The sequence below is a fragment of the Salmo salar genome, chromosome ssa01 (assembly GCF_905237065.1).
Source record: "Salmo salar chromosome ssa01, Ssal_v3.1, whole genome shotgun sequence".
NCBI classification, from domain to species: Eukaryota; Metazoa; Chordata; class Actinopteri; order Salmoniformes; family Salmonidae; genus Salmo; species Salmo salar.
The window spans coordinates 84,356,407-84,382,186 of record NC_059442.1 but is presented as its reverse complement, the minus strand read 5'-3'; the positions used below and the strand labels follow the sequence as shown (position 1 = coordinate 84,382,186).

At 42.7% G+C, this 25,780-nt stretch overlaps 1 protein-coding gene across 1 annotated transcript; it reads left to right on the top strand.

Moving 5' to 3' along the window:
- The first annotated feature begins 279 nt into the window (after positions 1-279).
- LOC106611860 (fatty acid desaturase 6) lies at positions 280-25,070 on the top strand. The gene is made up of 6 exons (XM_014212475.2): positions 280-886; positions 6,396-6,562; positions 7,288-7,468; positions 16,640-16,827; positions 17,357-17,536; positions 24,365-25,070. Exons 1-6 carry the CDS (start codon positions 565-567, stop codon positions 24,512-24,514), a joined length of 1,188 nt encoding a protein of 395 aa, XP_014067950.1. The 5' UTR covers positions 280-564; the 3' UTR covers positions 24,515-25,070.
- Positions 25,071-25,780: the final 710 nt, after the last annotated feature.

Here is a 25,780-nt window from a genome sequence, read left to right as displayed (position 1 = left end):
CTACCTCATTAAGAGCGCTGTAGCCAACATGGCACCTGGCCCGCCCCAAACTCTTGCCAACAGCCCATTAAAACTGTCTGTCTGTCTGTCTTATTGAACTTACTCCCCTAGCAACAAGAAATAACTGACACAGTCAGTACTAAGCCGAGGCTGCTAATCCTCTCCTGCCTTAGCCCCCCTTTCCCCGCACTCCTCCTCCTTTCCCCCACTCCTCCTTTCCCAGGACCTCTGCCAAGGTTACAACAGCGATGGGAGAAGGGAGGGGAAGAAGGACAGCAGGGGAGGGACATGCAGTATGCATGAGAGGCTCCGTTGAGGAGAGAGAGACAGATCAGCAGAATTGCTTCTCCAGCTGAGCAACTGGATAAAACTGCCAATAAAACTTTGCACCCTGCCATGCTAACATCAGTCCGGACCCTTTGTGTTCAGGGTACATGTGCAGGCTGATTTCCTCAGAGTCTGGACGCTGCCTATGAGTCTGTCCGTACAGCAGCTGGACACACCGAGCAGTCGCTTTTACTTTAGTTTGTTGTCGGTCAGGAGGGAAGCACAAAAGGAGTTAGCATGCAGAATGTACCAGAGGAGTGGAGGGAAGAACAGAGCGTGGGAGGAGGAGGAGACAAAGATGTTAAACCGTGGGAGGGTAGAGAGGCCTTGTTCCAAAGGAACACCGGTAACTCCAAACAGGACATGTCCACAGGGGTAGAGAAGGAGAATGGAGAGATGATGAACGGAGGGGGAAAGGGGATGGAGGGGACGGATAAAGAGTCGCTGATGATGGAGCTGACCCGTCTGGTTCAGAAGACAGTGAAGGAGAGTAGCTGGTGGGAGCGGAGAGGCATCGACATCACTATCCTTGCCCTTGCCTTTCTCCTGCTACCCCCAGGTAATCTATACAGCCGTCTTACACACTTCATACACCCATATCACACACTTCATAAACCCACCTCACACACTTCATACACCTGTCTCACACACCCATCTCACACACTTCATAAACCCGTCTCACACACTACATACACCCGTCTCACACACTTCATACACCTGTCTCACACACTTCATATACCCGTCTCACACACTTCATACACATGTTTCACACACCTTATAGTCCTTATCAAGGCCAACATATGGTATGCTATTACATGTTTATATAGTGTAGGTTTACCACATTCAGTTCATCCTACCTCCAGGTAGGACATCTACCTGCACACCACAATACATACACCTGTCTCACACTTTAGTGGTCCTCTGTAGCTCAGATGGTAGAGCATGGCGCTGGCAACGCCAGGATCATGGGTTTCGATTGCCACTGAGGCCGCCCATTTGAAAAATATATGCATGACTAAGTCGTTTTCGATAAAAGTGTCTGCTAAATGGCATAATAGTATTATATTATGTTATTTTAAAGGTAGGTAATCATACAGTATATATGTTATTATATGTTTATAAAGTGAGGTTTTAACACATTCAGTTCACCCTACCCCCAGGTAAGACACCTGTCTAACAATGGGAAAATTGGTTGAAATGAAGTATTTTCAACCAGTTTCTCTCACTGGGTATTAGCCTGGTTAAACCAGTTTTTCTCACTGGGTATTAGCCGGGTTAAACCCGATTGAACGATGGGATCAATAATGAGAGCAGGATTCAGTTTGATTTAGTCAGGCTAAAGTCTTTATAAAAGGTAAGAAAGATTTGTTCTAAATACACAGGATATTATGTTATTAATCCATTGTGCCAATATTAGATCTTGAGCACTAACCTGGAACTTGATGTTGAGACAGGGACAGGGACAGAGTAGAAATATACATGTTCTAATGTATAAGTAGACCAGTACATGGCCTCAATTAAATACTGATTTCAACAAGGCTGCACACACACCGCACACATGCTTGATGTCTGATAGTCCCTTGTCCTATCTGGGTCTGTGACCTCTTTCTAGGTCAGTGTGACTGGTATGTCACCAGAGGCTATGCTTAATTTGACAGCTTGATAACACACCCATCTAGGTTAGTTGTTTGATTATCTTTGGAAATCAAAGTCTTTAGGTTCTAAATGCTGTTATATTTCCGATTAGAAAATTGCTTTACATGCTCTCCAATACCTATTTCAGATTTTTTATTTAACCTTTATTCATCCAGGAAGTCCCATTGAGGTCAGACTACCTATTTAACAATGGAGACCTGGACAAGAGGGCAGCTCAATAAAAACACGTAGCTCAAAACACAAAGATCAGCCAGTAAAGGGCCACATTTCTGTTTCTGCTATTTACAATGGCACGTAGCATTTTAGTAGCACTCATCTCTGTGCTACTAATTCTCTGTCAACACTGGACAGTCCAATACTGCCCTGGGGGTGTATTACTGTCAACATGGTGTATTACTGACCTTGTGACTTATCGCCTCCCAATGTTGCTCTTTGAAATAGGAGGTGGGGAAAAGGGGAACATTAGCACTAGACAGATTTTGCTGTGTTAGGAATAGATTGGCAATATCACCAAACCAAAGATCCCCCGCTCCAAGAGAGGCATAGTCCAGGTGAAGCCCATTGAGGTCGCATGCATTTGTCATGTATTCCAGAGTGCATGCATGAAGCTACTGCAAATACATAGTTGTATCATTTTAGTGTAAGTCACTTTGTAGTCTTCTAGGTCCATTATTTAGATATTGGTCCTAGTTCTTTCTCATGTTGGCATGACAACTTTGCAGGAGCAACCTATACCTGTGATGATAACCTGTACCCCTCCCTCACAACATGTACCCCCTCCCATCCCAACACCTACCCTCCTTCATCTGAGCATCTCATTTCAGTGACGTAACCCACACTTGGTACTGCAGTAGGGAAGCGGCCTGGCTCCCAGATAACAGACTGTTTGCTGACTGTGTTCCGGGGAGGGAGGGAGGTCATCCAACACTGTGAACACAGGCATACCAGTCAGAATTAGGCATACCAGTCACAGTCTCACATCAGAATTAGATGTTCATCCATGTTCCTCAAAGGTCAAATTTTGAATTTGTTCCAAACGTCAAATTTCAAAGTGTTTAAGGTTAAGTTTAGGCATTAACTCCACATTTTTAAGGTTAGGGTTCTGGTGTTAACTACAAATTCTTAAGGTAAGACATTTTACATTTAAGTCATTTAGCAGACACTCTTATCCAGAGCGACGTACAGTAGAGTGCATACATTTTATTACATTTTAAATACTGGTTCCCCCGTGGGAATCGAACCCACAACCCTGGTGTTGCAAGCGCCATGCTCTACCAACTGAGCTACATAAGGGCCTATGTATTAACTTCGAATGGTTAAGGTAAGAGTTAAGATTTGGGATAGAAACTTTATATCACTTGATTTGAACTTGCAACCTTTGGAATGATTGGCAGATGTTAATGCCCATCTGCCATTCTCATCCACAACTCCTTAGCGAATCCGAAACCAACTTGAAGAGGACAGTGCTCACTGTTGCCCCTAGTGGCCAGTTTCCATGTTATCTCCATGTCATCTCCTCAGACATGGATGGACGTCACATACGGATTTGTATCATGGGTGACCTGGCTGCATAAAACATCCCCTCCCTAGACCGACGTGTGTTAACATACAAATACAGGAAGGGGAGTGAGAAAGCCACTGTACTAAAAAATGAAGGATTAGGCCTGTAAATTAATCCGATTTTTTTATTTTCATTTTTTTTTATTTCACCTTTATTTAACCAGGTAGGCTAGTTGAGAACAAGTTGTCATTTACAACTGCGACCTGGCCAAGATAAAGCAAAGCAGTGCGACACAAACAACAACACAGAGTTACACATGGAATAAACAAACATGCAGTCAATAATACAATAGAAAAGGTCTATATATACAGTGTGTGCAAATGAGGTAGGATAAGGGAGGTAAGGCAATAAATAGGCCATAGTGGTGAAATAATTACCATATAGCAATTAAACACTGGAGTGATAGATGTGCAGAAGATGAGTGTGCAAGTAGAGATACTGGGGTGCAAAGGAGCAAAATAAATAAAATAAATAACAGTATGGGGGATGAGGTAGTTGGATGGGCTATGTACAGATGGGTTATGTACAGGTTCAGTGATCTGTGAGCTGCTCTGACAGCTGGTGCTTAAAGTTAGTGAGGGAAATATGAAGCTTCAGCTTCAGTGATTTTTGCAGTTCGTTCCAATCATTGGCAGCAGAGAATTGGAAGGAAAGGCGGTCAAAGGAGGAATTGGCTTTGGGGGTGACCAGTGAGATATACCTGCTGGAGCGCGTGCTACGGGTGGGTGCTGCTATGGTGACCAGTGAGCTGAGATAAGGCGGGGCTTTACCTAGCAAAGATTTATAGATGACCTGGAGCCAGTGGGTTTGGCGATGAGTATGAAGCGAGGGCCAGCCAACGAGAGGATACAGGTCGCAGTGGTCGGTAGTATATGGGGCTTTGGTGACAAAACGGATGGCACTGTGATAGACTACATCCAATTTGCTGACTAGAGTGTTGGAGGCTATTTTGTAAATGACATCGCCAAAGTCGAGGATCGGTAGGATAGTCAGTTTCACGAGGGTATGTTTGGCAGCATGAGTGAAGGATGCTTTGTTGCAAAATAGGAAGCTGATTCTAGATTTAATTTTGGATTGGAGATGCTTAATGTGAGTCTGGAAGGACAGTTTACTGGACAGACGGGCAGGTGTGGGCAGCGATCGGTTGAAGAGCATGCATTTAGTTTTACTTGCATTTAAGAGCAGTTGGAGGCCACGGAAGGAGTGTTGTATGGCATTGAAGCTCGTCTGGAGGTTAGTTAACACAGTGTCCAAAGAAGGGCCAGAATTATACAAAATGGTGTAGTCAGTATAGAGGTGGATCAGAGAATCACTAGCAGCAAGAGCGAGATCATTGATCTATACAGAGAAAAGAGTCGGCCTGAGAATTGAACCCTGTGGCACCCCCACAGAGACTGCCAGAGGTCCGGACAACAGGCACTCCGATTTGACACACTGAACTCTGTCTGAGAAGTAGTTGGTGAACCAGGCGAGGCAGTCATTTGAGAAACCAAGGCTGTTGAGTCTGCCGATAAGAATGTGGTGATTGACAGAGTCGAAAGCCTTGACCAGGTCGATGAATACAGCTGCACAGTATTGTCTCTTGTCGATGGCGGTTATGTTATCGTTTAGGACCTTGAGCATGGCTGAGGTGCACCCATGACCAGCTTGGAAACCAGATTGCATAGTGGAGAAGGTACAGTGGGATTCAAAATGGTCGGTGATCTGTTTGTTAACTTGGCTTTCGAAGACCTTAGAAAGGCAGGGTAGGATAGATATTGGTCTGTAGCAGTTTGGGTCTAGAGTGTCTCCCCCTTTGAATAGGAGGATGACCGCGGCAGCTTTCCAATATTTGGGAATCTCAGACGATACGAAAGAGAGTTTGAACAGGCTAGTAATAGTAGTAATATGGGGTTGCAACAATTTCAGTGATCATTTAGAATGAGAGGGTCCAGATTGTCTAGCCCAGCTGATTTGTAGGGGTCCAGATTTTGTAGCTCTTTCAGAACATCAGCTATCTGGATTTGGGTGAAGGAGAAATGGGAGAAGCTTGGGCAAGTTTCTGTGGGGGGTGCAGGGCTGTTGACCGGGGTAGGGGTAGCCAGGTGGAAAGCTAGGCCAGCCGTAGATAAATGCTTATTGAAATTATCAATTATCATGGATTTATCGGTGGTGACAGTGTTTCCTAGCCTCAGTCAGTGGGCAGCTGGGAGGAGGTGCTCTTATTTTCCATGGACTTTACAGTGTCCCAAAACTTTTTGGAGTTTGTGCTACAGGATGCAAATGTATGTTTGAAAAAGCTAGCCATTGCTTTCCTAACTGCTTGTGTATATTGGTTCCTAACTTCCCTGAAAAGTTGCAGATGTCAGTCATCTGGCCAAGCAAGGTCCACCACAGGAGAAAGATCAGGAACATCCACATGCTTTACTGCAGAACAGAATGTTCAAGGAACCTGTTTTAGAATGTGTTTGAAATGGCAGGTGTAGAGTAGAGTGTAACATTGTCTATTGTCTATCTTATGCTTATGTAACCTGGTCCCAGAGTTGTTTGGCAAGACAATGACCATAGGAGTTGGCAAGACCGCACAAACAGATCTGGGACCAGGCTAATGCTAACATATGTATACTACGGATCTAAGCTACTCTCCATATTGTGGAATATTTGCATTTAGAACAACGTGTAAACTTGCTAACCTTTGTTTGACCCCTATTCCCTCCCTTGCCCTTATCCCTCTCTCCTCATCTCCTTGTCTCCTCAACCCCATCTCCCCCTCTCTCCTCATCCCCATCTCCCCTTCTCCTCATCTCCTTGTCTCCTCAACCCTATCTCCCCCTGTCCTTAACCCCATCTCCCCTTTCCCTCTCTCCAACAGCTTTCCTGCTGCTTGGTTCGTCCCAGACCCTGGTGTTTGTCCTGGGCATGGTGCTGATGGGCGTGTCCCATGCTGTCATCACCATCAAGGGGACCCATCTGGCAAGTCACGGATCGCTGAGCGAGTCCCCTACCTGGGCCGATGTCTGGGCTGTGTTTTTCATAGAGGTAAGAGAGAGAGGGAGAGAGAGAGAGGGGATTGTTGAGGGAGGGACGGAGAGAGAGAGAACTTCCTGTTAGCCAAAGCGTTACATCAATGAATTCAGCCACAGTAGCGAAATCATGCTGGATTTTAAATTTCTCTTGAATTTGGGTTACTTTTGTTCATTGACCCTACATTTTATCCTCTCACCAGACATTATATTGCAGATGAGGGAGGCAGGTAGCCCAGTGTTTAGGAGCACTGGCCCAGAAACAAAATGGTCGCTGGATTGAATACCCTTGACAACCACGTGAAAAATCTGTCAATATTCCCTTGAGCTAGGCACTTAACTCTAATTGCCCCTGTAAATCGCTCTGGATAAGAGTGTCTACTAAAATGTAATAACATAACTGCTGGACTTTGTCCTTAATTTGGCCTGTTTTTTCAAGCTAGTCATTCAGCTATCAGTCACTCACGTGTCAAGTATCTATGTTCATGACACGCTTGTCTGGATATCGATCCCCATGTCTGTGTCATTCTCTTCCATAGTGCTCTATGAAAATATAAACATGTTTGTCTGCATTTTCTAGTGTTGTTTCATCACACATCTTGATCACAACTCTGTCTGTCTGTCTGTCTGTCTGTCTGTCTGTCTGTCTGTCTGTCTGTCTGTCTGTCTGTCTGTCTGTCTGTCTGTCTGTCTGTCTGTCTGTCTGTCTGTCTGTCTGTCTGTCTGTCTGTCTGTCTACAGGTCTGTGGGTCATTCGCAGCGAGGGCAGGTGTAACAGGCCACATTAAGATGCACCATGCCCACACCAACGTGATCGGCCTGGGTGACTCCAGCACCTGGAAGATACCGTACCTGCCCCGGGGTGTATACCTGTTCATTGCCCCCCTGGCGGTACCTGTTATCACTCCTCTGGTGGCACTAGGTGAGGCACAGCCAGGGTCTGTGTGCATGTTTTTCCAGGGGTAGTGTCTACCTGTTCACTATAGACACATAATGCTCTGTCTCTGTTATGTTGCTGTTGTTTTGAAACAGGAACATGTTGATACAGTGCTTTCGGAAAGTATTCAGACCCCTTGACGTTTTCCTTTTTTTTTCCGGTTACAGCCTTGTTCTAAAATTGATTACATTGTTTTTTTATCCCATCAATCTACAAACAACAGCATTTTTTTTGCTAATTTATATATATAAAAAAAACATAAATGTCACATTACATAACTATTCAGACCCTTACTCAGTACTTTGTTGAAGCTCCTTTGGCAGCGATTACAGCCTCGAGTCTTATTAGGTATGACGCTACAAGCTTGGCACACCTGTATTTGTGGTTACTCCCATTCTTTTCTGCAGATCCTCTCAAGCTCAGTCAGGTTGGATAGGGAGTGTTGCTGCTCAGCTATTTTCAGGTCTCTCCAGAGATGTTCGTTCGGGTTCAAGCCCAGGCTCTGGCTGGGTCAATCAAGGACATTCATAGACTTGTCCCGAAGCCACTCCTGCGTTGTCTTGGCTGTGTACTTAGGGTCGTTGTCCTGTTGGAAGGTGAACCTTGGCCCAGTCTGAGGTCTTGAGCACATTTTCATCAAGGATCTCTCTGTACTTTGCTCTGCTCATCTTTGCCTCAATCCTGTCTAGTCGCCCAGTCCCTGCCGCTGAAAAACACCCCCAGAGCATGATGCTGCCACTACCATGCTTCACTGTAGGGATGGTGCCAGGTTTCCTCCAGACGTGACGCTTGGCATTCAGGCCAAAGAGTTCAATCTTGGTTTCATCAGACCAGAGAATCTTGTTTCTCATGGTCTGAGAGTCTTTAGTTGCCTTTTGGCAAACTCCAAGCGGGCTGTCATGTGCCTTTTACTGAGGAGTGGCTTCCTTCTGGTCACTTTACCATAAATGCCTGATTGGTGGAGTGCTGCAGAGATGGTTGTCCTTCTGGAAGGTTCTCCCATCTCCACAGAGGAACTCCTCCCTGACCACCTCCCTGACCAAGGCCCTTCTCCCCAGATTGCTCAGTTTGGCAGTGCGGCCAGCTCAAGGAAGAGTCTTGGTGGTTCCAAACTTCTTCCATTTAAGAATGATGGAGGCCACTGTGTTCTTGGGGACCTTCAATGCTGCAGACGTTTTTGGTACCCTTCCCCAGGTCTGAATAATTACGTAAATAAGGTCTTCTGTTGTTTTTAATACATTTGCAAAAGTTTCTAAAAGCATGTTTTCGCTTTGTCATTATGGAGTATTGTGTGTAGATTGCTGAGGATTTTTTTGATTTAATCATTTTTTGAATAAAGCTGTAACGTAACAAAATGTGGAAAAAGTCACGGGGTCTAAATACTTTCTGAAGGTACTGTATACAGTACCTGTGTTTGCGCTAGCTAATCATGTGTACATGGCTGACAAAATAACGTGGTTGTTGTTCAGATGTATGGCACCTTCTAATTTGGATTGTTATCTTCACTCCAGGCTGTGATGGTGTAACTGTCTGTCTGTATCTGTTCCTCTTTTTTTTCTCTCTCTTGTCTCTGCCTGTTTCTGTATGTGTTTTTGTGTTTCTCTGTCTCTGTCCCTGTCCATAACTGTATCTTACAGCACTGTAAAAAATGACTCTCAGGATCATCTTTAAAAACACTTCCAACTGGTTACAAATAAATTAGTTAGGTTTTCTCAATTGAAAAAAATGACATTTGTTGAAACCAAATATATGATTAAATGCCAAATGTTATATTTAATTATTAACAAACCTACAGGTAAATTACAAAACAAAGGAAACATAAGGTGTTTTAATAGGGCATTGGGCCACCACAAACCAGACCAGCTTCTATATGCCTAAGCATACTATAGATTCTACAAGAGTCTGAAACTTTATTGGAGGGATGCAGCACTATTCTTTCACATAGAAATTCCATAATTTGGAATAAGTTTTGTTGATGGTGTTGGAAAACGTTGTCTCAGGCGCCACTCCAGAATCTCCCTTAAGTAGTGATGTTACGTTTTATATTGGAACTCCGAGGCCTACATCGAAATCGCTAACGCCTCGATCACACCTACAAGGTCATTGCGCAAAATGGTACGCAGCCTTTTCTGGATATGTGTGCAACAAAAGCTAAACATTCACCTTCTGCTGCCGTTTCTGTCAAGCTGTCTACACATACAATTTGTTTGATAAATCCAACATATGCACCACACAGAACCAGTAGCGGTGTGTGGGTAAAATCACTGGGGAAGCAAGGCAGAAAAAAACATGTGTTGTGATAATTGCGTTGTTTGCTCTATAACCTGTTAGTTCATATGAATTGCAACCGTGACATATGCCTAAGGCCTAGACAATAAGAAGACACAGTGGCAGAATACATTTAACTACACATTTGTTTAATCACAAAACCGGAGAGCAACCTCTGTCCGGTGAAGTCCACAAAGCATATTGCATGTAAGTAACAGTTACACAAGAAAGTTCATGTTTCCAACATTTTCAGACTACTAAACAACCATGGAGAGTTACTGCAAGTTGCAAAGAAAACAGGATCTGCCTCCACTATTCCAGCACCATTTCAACTTCAACATTCCAAAATCATCAAATGACCTATGCTCTAATACAGCAACAACTAAATGATACCAAAAATGATTTAGTCCAATCAATGTAAGCTACAGTAAATATGCTGTCCATGGTTCAGATTTGTGAGTGTGTGCATTTGTGCAAGGAGAAAAAACATGTTGACTCACCCTACTTGTAGAGAAACGCCAATGCCATCCTCCTCTATTTCATGTTGTCAAAACAGACTATGAATTTTATATTTTGTTGTCCTAGGCTACCTTGCTAAAATGCTTGGTCGTTAGCCTAATTTCCTTTCATGGGAAATGTTAGCTAGTTATTAACATTAGCCTTCTACATCTTGCTACATGTTGAACTTACATCCTCTCAGTACAGGGGCACAATGTATTTTATGGTTGGATCAGAATCGCCATTATAATCATTGGCCAGTACGGAGAATTACAGTTGAAGTCGGAAGTTTACATACACCTTAGCCAAATACATTTAAACTCAGTTTTTCATAATTCCTGAAATTTAATCCTAGTATAAATTCCCTGTCTTAGGTCAATTAGGGTCACCACTTTATTTTAAGAAAGTGAAATGTCAGAATAATAGTAGAGAGAATGATTTATTTCAGCATCACATTTATTTCACACATCACATTCCCAGTGGGTCAGAAGTTTACATACACTCAATTAGTAGACTTCCACAAGCTTCCCACAATAAGTTGGATAAATGTTGGCCCATTCCACCTGACAGAGCTGGTGTAAGATCAGGTTTGTAGGCCTCCTTGCTCGCACACTCTTTTTCAGATCTGCCCACAAATTTCCAAAGCCCTGAGGCTTTGTGATGGCCTCTCCAATAACTTGACTTTGTTGTCCTTAAGCCATTTTGCCACAACTTTGGAAGTATGATTGGGGTCATTGTCCATTTGGAAGACCCATTTGCGACCAAGATTTAACTTCCTGACTGATGTCTTGAGATGTTGCATCAATATATCCCCATAATTTTCCTCCCTCATGATGCCATCTATTTTGTGAAGTGCACCAGTCCCTCCTGCAGCAAAGCACCCACACAACATGATGTTGCCACCCCCGTGCTTCACGGTTGGGATGGTGTTCTTTGGCTTGCAAGCCTCCCCCTTTTTCCTCCAACCATAACGATGGTCATTATGGCCAAACAGTTCTATTTTTGTTTCATCAGACCAGAGGACATTTCTCCAAAAATGATGATCTTTGTCCCCATGTGCAGTTGCAAACCGTAGTCTGGCTTTTTTATGGCGGTTTTGGAGCAGTGGCTTCTTCCTTGCTGAGCGGCCTTTCAGGTTATGTCGATATAGGACTCGTTTTACTGTGGATATAGATACTTTTGTACCTGTTTCCTCCAGCATCTTCACAAGGTCCTTTGCTGCTGTTCTGGGATTGATTTGCACTTTTCGCACCAAAGTACGTTAATCTCTAGGTAACAGAACACGTCTCCTTCCTGAGCGGTATGACGGCTACGTGGTCCCATGGTGTTTATACTTGCGTACTATTGTTTGTACAGATGAACGTGGTACCTTCAGGCATTTGGAAATTGCTCCCAAGGATGAACCAGGTCTTGGCTGATTTCTTTTGATTTTCCCATGATGTCAAGCAAAGAGGCACTGAGTTTGAAGGTAGGCCTTGAAATACATCCACAGGTACACCTCCAATTGACTCAAATGATGTCAATTAAACTATCAGAAGCTTTTAAAGCATGACATAATTTTCTGGAATTTTACAAGCTGTTTAAAGGCACAGTCAACTTAGTGTATGTAAACTTCTGACCCACTGGAATTGTGATACAGTGAATTATAAGTGAAATAATCTGTCTGTAAACAATTGTTGGAAAAATGACTTGTGTCATGCACAAAGTAGATGTCCTAACCGACTTGCCAAAACTATAATTTGTTAACAAGAAATTTGTGGAGTGGTTGAAAAACGAGTTTTAATGACTTTAATGAAACCACAAGTCCAAATCCCTACCTCCATCCGTGGCTAATGTAGGATAGGGCCAATTTTAGCTAGCTAGCTACCAGAGGACAACAAAACAACAAGATGTTTCTACCGATGACGTATTTCTCTGTTGCTTCCCCGAACACTTTTTTTTGGATGCACCAGGACAATTCACAGTTGAGCTCACTCAGTTTAGCTCAACTCAGATTGGCTATTATTTTATTTAAAAAATGTATTTCAAGGGAGGCCAAATGCTCGCTGGCTTTCCTTGCATTCATTACTACTGCTGCAAAAATGTCATACTCTTTATGACCAGACCGCATCAGATAGATGGCCTACACATCCAGAGACAAAGGGGTGCTGTTTTGCTTTGTCCAGTGTGATACATTCAGAGATGAAATAAATCATGTAATGCTTGGTTAGCTAATGTGCGGGAGCCCTGGTTGGTCGGGCCAATTGAGGTAGTATGTACATGAATGTATAGTTAAAGTGACTATGCATATATGATAAACAGAGAGTAGCAGCAGCGTAAAATAGGGGTTGGGGGGGGGGCACATAATGCAAATAGTCCGGGTAGCCATTTGATTACCTGTTCAGGAGTCTTATGGCTTGGGGGTAAAAACTGTTGAGAAGCCTTTTTGTCCTAGACTTGGCACTCCGGTACCGCTTGCCATGCGGTAGTAGAGAGAACAGTCTATGACTGGGGTGGCTGGGGTCTTTGACAATTTTTAGGGCCTTCCTCTGACACCGCCTGGTGTAGAGGTCCTGGATGGCAGGCAGCTTAGCCCCAGTGATGTACTGGGCCGTACACACTACCCTCTGTAGTGCCTTAATGATTGTGTTGGAGTTGTGCCTGGCCATGCAGTTGTGGGTGAACAGGGAGTACAGGAGGGGACTGAGCATGCACCCCTGGGGGGCTCCAGTGTTGAGGGTCAGCGTGGCAGATGTGTTGCTACCTACCCTCACCACCTGGGGGCGGCCCGTCAGGCAGTCCAGGATCCAGTTACAGAGGGAGGTGTTTAGACCCAGGATCCTTAGCTAGTGATGAGCAAAGGACCCGCCCTCCAAGACACCTAAACCACCCGATGTCACCGGAAGGCCAAAAAGATAATCAAGGACAACAACCACCCGAGCCTGTTCACCCCGCTATCATCCAGAAGGCGAGGTCAGTACAGGTGCATCAAAGCTGGGACCGAGAGACTGAAAAACAGCTTCTATCTCAAGGCCATCAGACTGTTAAACAGCCATCACTAACATTGAGTGGCTTCTGCCAACATACTGACTCAAATCTCTAGCCACTTTAATAATGAAAAATTGGATGTAAAAATTGTTGTGAAATTGTTAGATTACTTGTTAGATATTACTGCATGGTCGGAACTAGAAGCACAAGCATTTCGCTACACTCGCATTAACATCTGCTAATCAGGACAACAGTGTGTATGTGACCAATAAAATTTGATTTGATCTTTGAGGGTACTATGGTGATGAACGCTGAGCTGTAGTCAATGAATAGCATTCTCACATAGGTGTTCCTTTTGTCCAGGTGGGAAAAGGCAGTGTGGAGTGCAATAGAGATTGCATCATCTGTGGATCTGTTTGGGCGGTATGCAAATTGGAGTGGGTCTAGGGTTTCTGGGATAATGGTGTTGATGTGAGCCATTACCAGCCTTTCAAAGCACTTCATGGCTACAAACGTGAGTGCTACGGGTCTGTAGTAATTTAGGCAGGTTGCATTCGTGTTCTTGGGCACAGGGACAATGGTGGTCTGCTTGAAACATGTTGGTATTACAGACTCAATCAGGGACATGTTGAAAATGTCAGTGAAGGCACCTGCCAGTTAGTCAGCACATGCCCAGAGCACATGCCCTGGTAATCCGTCTGGCCCCGCAGCCTTGTGAATGTTGACCTGTTTAAAGGTCTTACTCACATCGGCTATGGAGAGCGTGATCACACAGTCGTCCGGAACAGCTGATGCTTTCATGAATGCCTCAGTTTTGCTTGCTTCGAAGCGAGCAAAGAAGTGATTTAGCTCGTCTGGTAGGCTTGTGTCACTGGGCAGCTCACGACTGGGCAGCTCACGGCAAGCCCTGCCACATAAGACGAGCGTCGGAGCCAGTGTAGTACGATTCAATCTTAGCCCTGTATTGACCCTTTGCCTGTTTGATGGTTCGTCGGAGGGCATAGCAGGATATTTTATAAGCTTCCGGGTTAGAATCCCGCACCTTGAAAGTGGCGGCTCTACCCTTTAGCTCAGTGCGAATGTTGCCTTTAATCCATGGCTTCTGGTTCGGGTATGTACGTACAGTCACTGTGGGGACGACGTCCTCGATGCACTTATTCATAAAGCCAGTGACTGATGAGGTGTACTCCTCAATGCCATTGGAAGAATCCCGGAACATGTTCCAGTCTGTGATAGCAAAACAGTCCTGTAGTTTAGCATCTGCTTCATCTGACCATTTTTTTTATAGAGTCACTGGTGCTTCCTGCTTTAATGTTTGCTTGTAAGCAGGAATTAGGAGGATAGAATTGTGGTCAGATTTACCAAATGGATTGCGAGGGAGAGCTTTGTACGCGTCTCTGTGTGGAGTACAGGTGATCTAGAATTATTTTCCTTCTGATTGCACATTTAACATGTTGATGTTAGGTACAACTAATTTAAGTTTCCCTGTATTGAAGTCTCTGGCCACTAGGAGCACCACCTTTGGCTGAGTGGTTTCCTGTTTGCTTATTTCCTTATACAGCTGACTAACTGCGGTCTTAGTGCCAGCATCCGTCTGTGGTGGTAAATAAACAGCCACGAAAAGTATAGCTGAAAACTCTCTCGGCAAGTAGTGTGGTCTGCAATTTATCACAAGATACTCTACCTCAGGCAAGCAAAATCTAGAGACTTCCTTAGATTTCGTGCACCAGCTGTTGTTTACAAATATGCACAGACCGGCCCCACTCGTCTTAGCGCAGTGTGCTGTTCTATCTTGTCAGTGCAGCGTGTATCTCACTAGCTGAATATCCATGTCATCATTCAGCCACTATTCCGTGAAACATAAGATATTTCAGTTTTTGATGTCCCGTTGGTAAGATATTCGTGATCGTACCTCGTCTAATTTATTGTCCAATGATTGCACGTTGGTGAGTAATATTGACGGTAACGGCAGCTTTCCCACTCTCCTTCTGAGGATCCTTACGAGGCATCCCGCTCTGTGTACTCTGTACCTGCGTCTCTTCCTCTTGCAAATAACTGGGATGTTGGCCTTGTCGGGTGTTCGGAGAATGTCCTGTGCGTCCTGCTTGTTGTAGAAAAAATGTCTAATCCGAGGTGAGTGATTGCTGTCCTGATATCCAGAAGCTCTTTTTTTGCCATAAGATACGGTTGCAGAAACATTATGTACAAAATAAGTTACAAATAACGCAAAAAACCCAACATAATAGCCCAATTGGTTGGACGCCCGTAAAACTGCTGCCATTTCTTCCGGAACCATTTTAGAAGAGACCTCTTCTACTTTTATTTATGAGCGGTACTGACATGTTGAATGCACCGAGCTGTCTGTCTAAACAACTGGCACACAGCTCGGACACCCATGCATGCCACAAGAGGTCTTTTCACAGTCCCCAAGTCCAAAACAGACCATGGGAGGCACACAGTACTACATAGAGCCATGACTACATGGAGCTCTATTCCACATCAAGTAACTGACGCAAGCAGTAAAATTAGATTTAAAAAACAGATAAAAAACACCTTATGGAACAGCGGGGGCTGTGAAGTAACAAACATTGGCACAGACACATGCATACACACACACACACACACACTGTAGATATGTGGTAGTGGTGGAGGAGGGGCCTGAGGGCACACAGTGTGTTGTGAAATCTGTGAATGTATTGTAATGTTTTTAAAATTGTAGAAACTTAATTTTGTTTGACCCCAGGAAGAGTAGCTGCTGCTTTGGCAGTAGCTAATGGGGATCCATGATAAATACAAAATACAAATACAAAAATCTACACTGATTGAAGTGTACTTAGCAAGTGACATCAATAAGGGATCTTAGATTTCACCTGGATTCACCTGGTCAGTCTATGTCATGGAAAGAGCAGGTGTTCATAAAGTTTTGTACACAGTGTACATGCAACCCATTTTTTCATGTTGTACGAAGTAGATTTTTTTTCACTTTGGAATTACCTATCCCAATTGTCTTCAGTTGGATTGGCCTTCCCTGTGGCTCAGTTGGTAGAGCATGGTGTTTGCAACGCCAGCATGGTGTGTGCAACTCCAGGGTTGTGGGTTTGATTCCCACGGGGGGCCAGTACAAAAACATGAAATGAAATGTTTGCATTCACTACTGTAAGTTGCTCTGGATAAGAGTGTCTGCTAAATGACTAAAATGTAAAATGATTACAAACAATTAAATACATGGAATGGCATCAAACACCTGGAGACCATGGGTTTAATGTATTTGATACCATTCCACTAATACCGCTCCAGTCTTTACCACGAGCTCGTCCTCCCCAATTAAGGTGCCACCAACCTCCTGTGGTTTGTTGTAACTGACTGTGTCTGTCCCCGACTGTGACTGTAACTAACTGAGTTGTCTGTGTCCCTCTGTTATAGGTCAGCTGAAAGAGCACTCAATGGGCCAGGCCCTGAGGACAGTCCTGATGGTGTTCCTGGGGTTGTATGCTCAGTACTGGCTGTTGATCCATGTCTCTGGGTTCCAGTGTCTTTACAGCACCCTCCTCTGTATGCTGCTCTCCAGGGCTATGTTCTCCCTGCCCTACATACACGTTAACATCTTCCAAGTGAGAAAGCATGTACACACATTGATTTAGGCAAGCACACACACGCACCCTCAGCAAAGTATATAATCAGTGGGTAACTGACGATTTGGCTAGTAGGGAGCACCAGTTATGAAGGAAAAAACATCTCCTCCAATATGTTGTTTCTCCATTTGTGTTACTATTGATGGCAGCAGTCTTGTCTCCATGCTCCCCGGTACTCCCACTGTGGGTGCCTGCTTGTATTTTGTCCTATTTCAAATATGTACATGTGAATTTTACCCTGTACTGTTAAGACCATTGTAGAGGCATTTAACTGAATGGTGGGTCCGTAGAGATAGAATAACATCTGTCTATGGGTAGACCTCCCGCACACAGATTACACTATACTCTGCATCTCATCTTCTTCTACTACATTGCAAATGTGTCCAGGGCAGCAAAATCATGCCAACAGTTTCTCTCTGGGTATCTTTCCGTTCAGTGAATCAGCGGGGGCTCACACACACCCACCCACACACCTTTCCATTAAACCGTCCACTCCTGTTCTGTACAGCACATCGGCCTGCCTATGTTCTCCCCGACCCGTCGGCCCAAGAGGATTTACCAGATGACCCACGGGGTTCTGAACCTTCCTCGGAACCCCCTGCTGGACTGGATCTTTGGACACTCCCTCATCAACTGTCACGTGGAACACCACCTGTTCCCCTTCCTCTCCGACAACATGTGTCTCAAGGTACAATGCAGACAACGTGTATCTCAACGTACAATGCAGACAACGTGCACCTCAACATACAATACAACATGTATCTCAAGGTACAATGCAGACAATGTGTATCTCAACGTACAATACAACGTGTCTTAAGGTACAATACAGACAACCAGGGTGGCGTTAATTCCAATTGAATTTCTAATTCCAAATTAAATTCCGGAGTTTAAGCAAGAAGTGGAACATTTTATTGGAATTGAATTGGAATTGTAGTAATCTACATTTTTTTTATTGGAATTTAATTTGAATTTAGACTGTCTTAATTTGATTTAAAATTGTACATTTGAATTGAACAAGAACCGTCCTTGGGATTGGAATTTAGACTGTCTATATTTGATTGAAATTGTACATTTGAATTGAACAAGAACCATCCTTGGAATGGAATTGGAGTTTAGACTGTCTGAATATTTATTGAATTGGAATTGAAGAAGAAAACCATCCTTGGAATGGAATTGAAATTGAATTGGAATTTAGATTGAATTTTAATTGGAAAATAAAATCATCCCCGGAATGGAATTTTAATTTAGAATTTTAAAACTGGAATTTTGTTGTAATTGTTCAAATTCCAGTTACTGGAGGTGATGCATTTAGCATTAAAATCGAATGCAATCTTTGTTTTCAATCGATCAAATAATGATAATTGTATACGCACATGACTAATATATACATAATATCTATATAATTCTATACAATTTTTTTATGTTTACCAATGAGGAGTTGACATGCAATATATTTCTGGTTAGGTTATTTTGATCCATTTAAAGGGATAGTTCACCCTAATTACATATTGGTTTCCTTACACTTAAGCAGTCTATGAACTATGACATTGTAATTTTGTAATTTGGGTGAGCTTAAAGGTGAATAATGGCAAATTTAAAAAATGTGGAGAAGGAAGCAATTGCGGCCTGCAATTTGGGGCATTCCTGCATGTAGAACCCCACTTTATACTTCCATTGGTCAATATTTAAGCTAGGACAGGCGGGAGGGGCTCTCCAGTACTGTAGGTGGCGTTAATGCACAATACATCAGTAGACAGTGTCCTTCGTCCCTACCTGTCGGGCACTGTTTATGCAGGAACCAATGGGATGCTCGAGGGGGGGGGGTTGTTCATGAAGGACCCAATGGATGCTCGAGGGGGGGCGTTCTTGCAGATGAAGGAAAGCCTACATGCAGGAACGCCCCGGATTGCGGGCTGCAGTTGCACACTATTGAAAATGTGTCTGTGTTCCTAAACTCCTGACTCATTGTTGGACTGTCTGTCAAAGTGCACACCTCTCTCACAGGGAGAGTGAGGTAGAGCGAGAGTGAGAGCTACGTCACAGGGTTATACAATCCCCCACTCACTGCAGTGCTAGATAGAACTTTGTGGAATAACACAAATGTACGACATAAATATAAATGTTCTGTCACAGCGGAAATACTATACTGAACCAAAAAACATAAATGCAACATTTTTCTACGATTTTACTGAGTTACAGTTCATAAGGAAATCAGTCAATTGAAATAAATAAATTTGGCCTTAGTCTATGGATTTCACATGGCTGGGAATACAGATATGAATCTGTTGGTCACAGATACCTTAAAAAAAAAAAAGTAGGGACCTGCATCAGTAAAAAACAGTCTGTATCTGGTGTGACCAGCATTTGCCTCATGCAGTGCGACACATCTCCTTCACATATAGTTTATCAGGCTGTTGGTTGTGGCCTTTGGAATGTTGTCCCACTCCTCTTCAATGGCTGTAAGAAGTTTCTGGATATTGGCGGGAACTGGAACACACTGTCAAACACATCAATCCAGAGCATCCCAAACAAGCTCAATGGGTGACATGTCTGGTAACTATGCAGGGCATGCTCACCAGACATGTCAGCTTCCAGGATTTGTGTACAGATCCTTGCGACATGGTGCTGTGCATTATCATGCAGAAACATGAGAGAGTGGCAGCGGATGAATGGTACGACAATGGGCCTCAGGATCTCGTCACATTATTTTTGTGCATTTAAATTGCCATAGATAAAATGCAATTGTGTTTGTTGTCTGTAACTTATGCCTGGCCATACCATAACCCCACCGCCACAATGGGGCACTCTGTTCACAACAGTGACATCAGCAAACCACGTGCCCACATTCCTGCAGTCAGCATGCCAATTGCATGCCAATTGCACTCTCCCTCAAAACTTGAGACATCTGTGGCATTGTGTTGTGTGACAAAACTGCACATTTTAGAGTGGCCTTTTATTGTCCCCAGCACAAGATGCACCTGTGTAATGATCATGCCGTTTAATCATCTTCTTGATATGCCGCACCTGTCAGGTGGATGGATTATCTTGACAAAGTAGAAATGCTCACTAACAGGGATGTAAACAAATTTATGCCTACATTTTGAGAGAAATAAGCATTTTGTACGTATGGAAAATGTTGGGGATCTTTTATTTCAGCGTATGAAACATGGGAACAACACTTTACATGTTGCATTTATATTTTTGTTTAGTGTAAATTCCGGAAGTCCAATCGATTGTGAGATATGGCATATACATTTTATATGATACATTTGTGTCGCGGGTTCACAATTGCACCTTTTATGAAACCTCTGCCAAGCAAGGAGGAAAGGAGCCAACCTAATCCCACCTGCCACTGCAACCCCATTGGACATAATTTCACCTGCCAATCAACATTGTCCATCTTCCCTCTGACTGTATTCTCGTTGCATCGTGTGATCAGATAATTATGGCAAAATATATCTACTAAAATGAGAGTGAACGACAAGTGTGTGTGCAACATAACGTCCACTTCATAGTATAACACAGTATATGGGCTAAAAGTCTATTTTATGTAACAAATGTTTCAATCGATTGGAACGTTACTACAGTAGCCAGCTGACAGCGACATAGCCACGTTAAGTCATTTGGGGGTGGGGGTGCTCGAAAAAAATGTTTTCCCCCGTTGCAGACGGCTATATAGGTCTACTAATATAGGACTATTAACGCCCAGTGTACTACTTTTGTGAAAAAATATATATTGAAAAAAATAGACTTTTTTTTCAGAGGGTGCTGCACAGTGGCGATTTTAGCATGTAAATCTTGGTGGGGCAAACTCATTTATTTTCATTTTTATGTATGCCAGCAAAGCCACTACACAACACAACAGTAAACAATACATTAATTGGACTTTAACGGTGACAAACAGTGCCCACAAACTGTTAGGGCCAACATAAAGCTATCCCAACAGCAGAGTCCCAACACCTTACCACTCTTACACCTGGCTATCAGCAGAGCCTTGTCTGGCAGCGAAACAGTTCATTCATCCTCATTTACTGCCTTTAAAAAAAACACAGATGATATGGTTGACTTGCTTAAACAAATGTGGTTTCTACTGACAATTGAGATGTACAAACTATGGCATAAGTGGACGACGAGCGGATAAGAGGCAATCCGTAATATCGATTAAGACATTAATGACCGAGCTAGGACAGACATTATTCCGTTACTTTTAGATTACTTTCCCCTTAATAAGAGGCAATAGAAGAAGACAAAAATGTATGTTACCAATTGAATGACATCTATTGCAGGATAAATAAATGTTAAAGTTTACAAAGCTGGCAATATACAGTGAGGGAAAAAAGTATTTGATCCCCTGCTGATTTTGTACGTTTGCCCACTGACAAAGAAATGATCAGTCTATAATTTTAATGGTAGGTTTATTTGAACAGTGAGAGACAGAATAACAACAACAAAAAAATCCAGAAAAACGCATGTCAAAAATGTTATAAATTGATTTGCATTTTAATGAGGGAAATAAGTATACATTAACCTCAGCTCTGAATCTACAAAATGGCACTCTATCTAATAGAACTCAGAGGGTTTTCTTTAATGAAAGCTTCTCTAATGTCAAACATGTAAAGTGTGGTGTACAGCAGGGTAGCTCCCTAGGCCTTCTACTCTTTTCTATTTTTACCAATGACCTGCACCTGGCATTAAACAAAGCATGTGTGTCCATGTATGCTGATGATTCAACCATATACACATCAGCAACCACAGCTAATGAAGTCCCTGAAACCCTTAACAAAGAGTTGCAGTCTGTTTTGGAATGGGTGGCCAGTAATAAACTGGTCCTGAAAATTTCTAAAACTAAGCATTATATTTGATACAAATCATTCCCTAAGTTCTAGAATTCAGCTGAATCGGGCAATGAATGGTGTGGCTGTTGAACAAGTTGAGGAGACTAAATTACTTGGTGTTGCCTTACATTGTAAACTGTCATAGTCAAAACATATAGATTCAATGGTTGTAAAAATAGGGGGAGGTCTGTCCATAATAAAGAGATTTGACACGACAAAGCATGTCCTGCATGCTCTAGTTTTATCTTATCTTGATTATTGTCCAGTCATATGGTCAAGTGCTGCAAAGAAAGACTAAGTTAAGCTGCAGCTGGCCCAGAACAGAGCAGCACGTCTTGACCAATTTCAAGGAAACGTACACTATTATACAGAGCCATGAGTGCATGGAACTCCATTCCATCTTTTATAGCACAAGTGAACAACAAACCTGGTTTAAAAATAACTAATAAAGCAACACCTCACGGCACAACGCCTCTCCCCCATGTGACCTACTTGTATGTACAGTTGAAGTCGGAAATTGACATACACTTAGGTTGGAGTCATTAAAACTCGTTTTTCAACCACTCCACAAATTTGTTGTTAACAAACTATAGTTTTGGCAAGTTGGTTAGGGCATCTACTTTGTGCATGAAAAAAGTCATTTTTCCAACAATTGTTTACAGACAGATTATTTCACTTATAATTCACTGTATCACAATTCCAGTGGGTCAGAAGTTTACATACACTAAGTTGACTGTGCCTTTAAACAGCTTAAAATGTCAGAAAATTATGTAATTGCTTTAGAAGCTTGACATCATGGGAAAATCTAAATTACTCAGCCAAGTCCTCAGAAAGATAATTGTAGACCTCCACAAGTGTGGTTCATCTTCGGGAGCAATTTCCAAACTTCTGAAGGTATCACGTTCATCTGTACAAATAATAGTACGCAAGTATAAACACCATAGGACCGCGCTGCCGTCATACCGCTCAGGAAGGAGACGCATTCTGTCTCCTAGAGATTAACGTACTTTGGTGCGAAAAGTGCAAATCAATCCCAAAACAACACCAAAGGACTTTGTGAAGATGCCGGAGGAAACAGGTACAAAAGTATCTATATCCACAGTAAAACGAGTCCTATATCGACATAACCTGAAAGGCCACTCAGCAAGGAAGAAGCCACTGCTCCAAAACCGCCATAAAAAAGACAGACTACGGTTTGCAACTGCGCATGGGGACAAAGATCGTACTTTTTGGAGAAATGTCCTCTGGTCTGATGAAACAAAAATAGAACTGTTTGGCCATAATGACCATCTTTATGTTTGGATGAAAAAGGGGGAGGCTTGCAAGCTGAAGAACGCCATCCCAACCGTGAAGCAAAGGGGTGGCAATATCATGTTGTGTGGGTGCTTTGTTGCAGGAGGGACTGGTGCACTTCACAAAATAGATAGCATCATGAGGGAGGAAAATTATGTGGATATATTGAAGCAACATCTCAAGACATCAGTCAGGAAGTTAAAGCTTGGTCGCAAATGGGTCTTCCAAATGGACAGTGACCCCAAGCATACTTCCAAAGTTGTGGCAAAATGGCTTAAGGACAACAAAGTTAAGGTATTGGAGTGGCCATCACAAAGCCCTGACCTCAATCCTATAGAAATGTGTGGGCAGCACAGAAAAAGCGTGTGCGAGCAAGGAGGCCTACAAACCTGACTCCGTTACACCAGCTCTGTCGGTAGGAATGGACCAACATTCACCCAACTCATTGTGGGAAGCTTGTGGAAGGCTACCAGAAACGTTTGACCCAAGTTAAACAATTTAAAGGCAATGCTACCAAATACATATTAAGTGTATGTAAACTTCTGACCCACTGGGAATGTGATGAAAGAAATAAAAGCTGAAATAAATAAATCATTCTCTGACCTAAAACAGGGAATTTATACTCGGATTAAATGTCAAGAATTGTGAAAAACTGAGTTTAAATGTAGTTGGCTAAGTTGTATGTAAACCTCTGATTTCAACTGGATGTAAGTGTAACTGATAGATCCACACACACTCACACACACACACTACATGTTAATGTAAGTAAATTGTAAAGTATTTTTGTCTGTAATGTCTTTTTCGTTATGTGTCGGACCCCAGTAAGACTAGCTGTCGCAATTGGCGTTGGCTAATGGGGATCCCAATAAATCAAATCTACGATCACGTCACCAGAATAAGACCTGTGGTATTTATTGGAATGGAGCATCAAGCACGTCACCTTGCACATTGACCACCCTGTGAAGTTCATCATAACCTATTTAATCTGTAGCCTAATAAACTGTATGCTCTCCCTATGAGTCGTAGTGTGAGGACCACACAACATGTCATTGCGTGACTCCAAGTTTACTTCAATATTATGGTTATATCAATATTTTAGCATTTCCACTGACATTTCTCGCATAATTCATTTTACCGAAAGAAAAAGATCCCACCTTGTCTAAAGTATTTTGTTTTGTCAACATTCGGAAAGTTTATCTGACATATACTTTACTTGCATAACAAGGTTGGATGGAAACCTGGTTAAAGAAGCTTCTTTCAAGAAAATGACATTCACTTTCACCTCTAAATTATGTGGATCTTTGTGAGAACTGTTGATGTAGAAAATGGCTTTATAAAATAAATGTTGTTGATTAATATGAACCCTTTCCTCCCTCCTCTCCTCTCAGGTAAAGCCCATCGTGTCCCAGTATCTGAAGGAGAAGGAGCTCCCATACCAGGAGGATAGCTACCTCTCCCGTCTGCAGCTCTTCTTTCACAAGTACCAGGAGCTCATGGTTTTCGCCCCACCCATCACAGAGCTGGTGGGGGTGCAGTGATGGAGCAGAGAGGTGGAGGATGAGGCGGAGGGCAGGAAACAGGGAATATACCATCTACTAACCCACGCTGCTGTGTGCAGTCAGTGAATTAAGAGATTACTATCACTGTCCTACTGTATCTAGGAGGATCATTCTTTAAGTGCACAAACTCCAACTAACTGACATTAACATAGCAATATATATATACTGCAATATTAATAAATTATTTCTGTCGAAAAACAATTACATGAAACAAACACATTGTAAATGTATCTGCATGATCTAACACTATAACATGATAGCTATACCAATGATCTTTACTCAAGACAATGTGTGTAGTTAAACAACAACCCACTGGGCACATACCGGTTGAATCAATGTTGATTACACGTCATTTTAATGAAATTATGTTGAACCAAATTGGAATAGACTAATTGATGTCTGTGCCCATTGGGAACAATAATAAGGCACTTTATGGCATACATACACTACCATTCAAAAGTTTGGGGTCACTTAGAAATGTCCTTGTTCTTGAAAGAAAGCACATTTTTTGTCCATTAAAATAACATCAAATTGATCAGAAATACAGTGTAGACATTGTTAATGTTGTAAATGACTATTGTAGCTGGAAATGGCATATTTCTTTATGGAATATCTACATAGGCGTACAGAGGCCCATTATCAGCAACCATCACTCCTGTGTTCCAATGGCACGTTGTGTTAGCTAATCTGATTTGATCATTTTAAAAGGCTAATTGATCATTAGAAAACCCTTTTGCAATTATGTTATCACCGCTGAAAACTGTTGTTCTGATTAGAGAAGCAATAAAACTGGTCTTCTTTAGACTAGTTGAGTATCTGGAGCATCAGCATTTGTGGGTTTTATTACAGGCTCAAAATGGCCAGAAACAAAGACCTTGTTTCTGAAACTCGTCAGTCTATTCTTGTTCTAATAAATGAAGGCCATTCCATGCGAGAAACTGCCAAGAAACTGAAGATCTCGTACAACACTGTGTACTACTCCCTTCATAGAACAGCGCAAACTGGTGCACAACTAAGCAAGAGGACAATTACATTAGAGTGTCTAGTTTGAGAAACAGAAGCCTCACAAGTCCTCAACATTAAATATTACCCGCAAAACACCAGTCTCAACGCGCAGAGCGACTTACAGTAGTGAGTGTATACATTTTCATACTGGTGCCCCGTGGGAATTGAACCCGTTGCAAGCGCCATGCTCTACCAACTCTACCACATGGGACCAGCTCTTCACACTATAATACAGGCCAG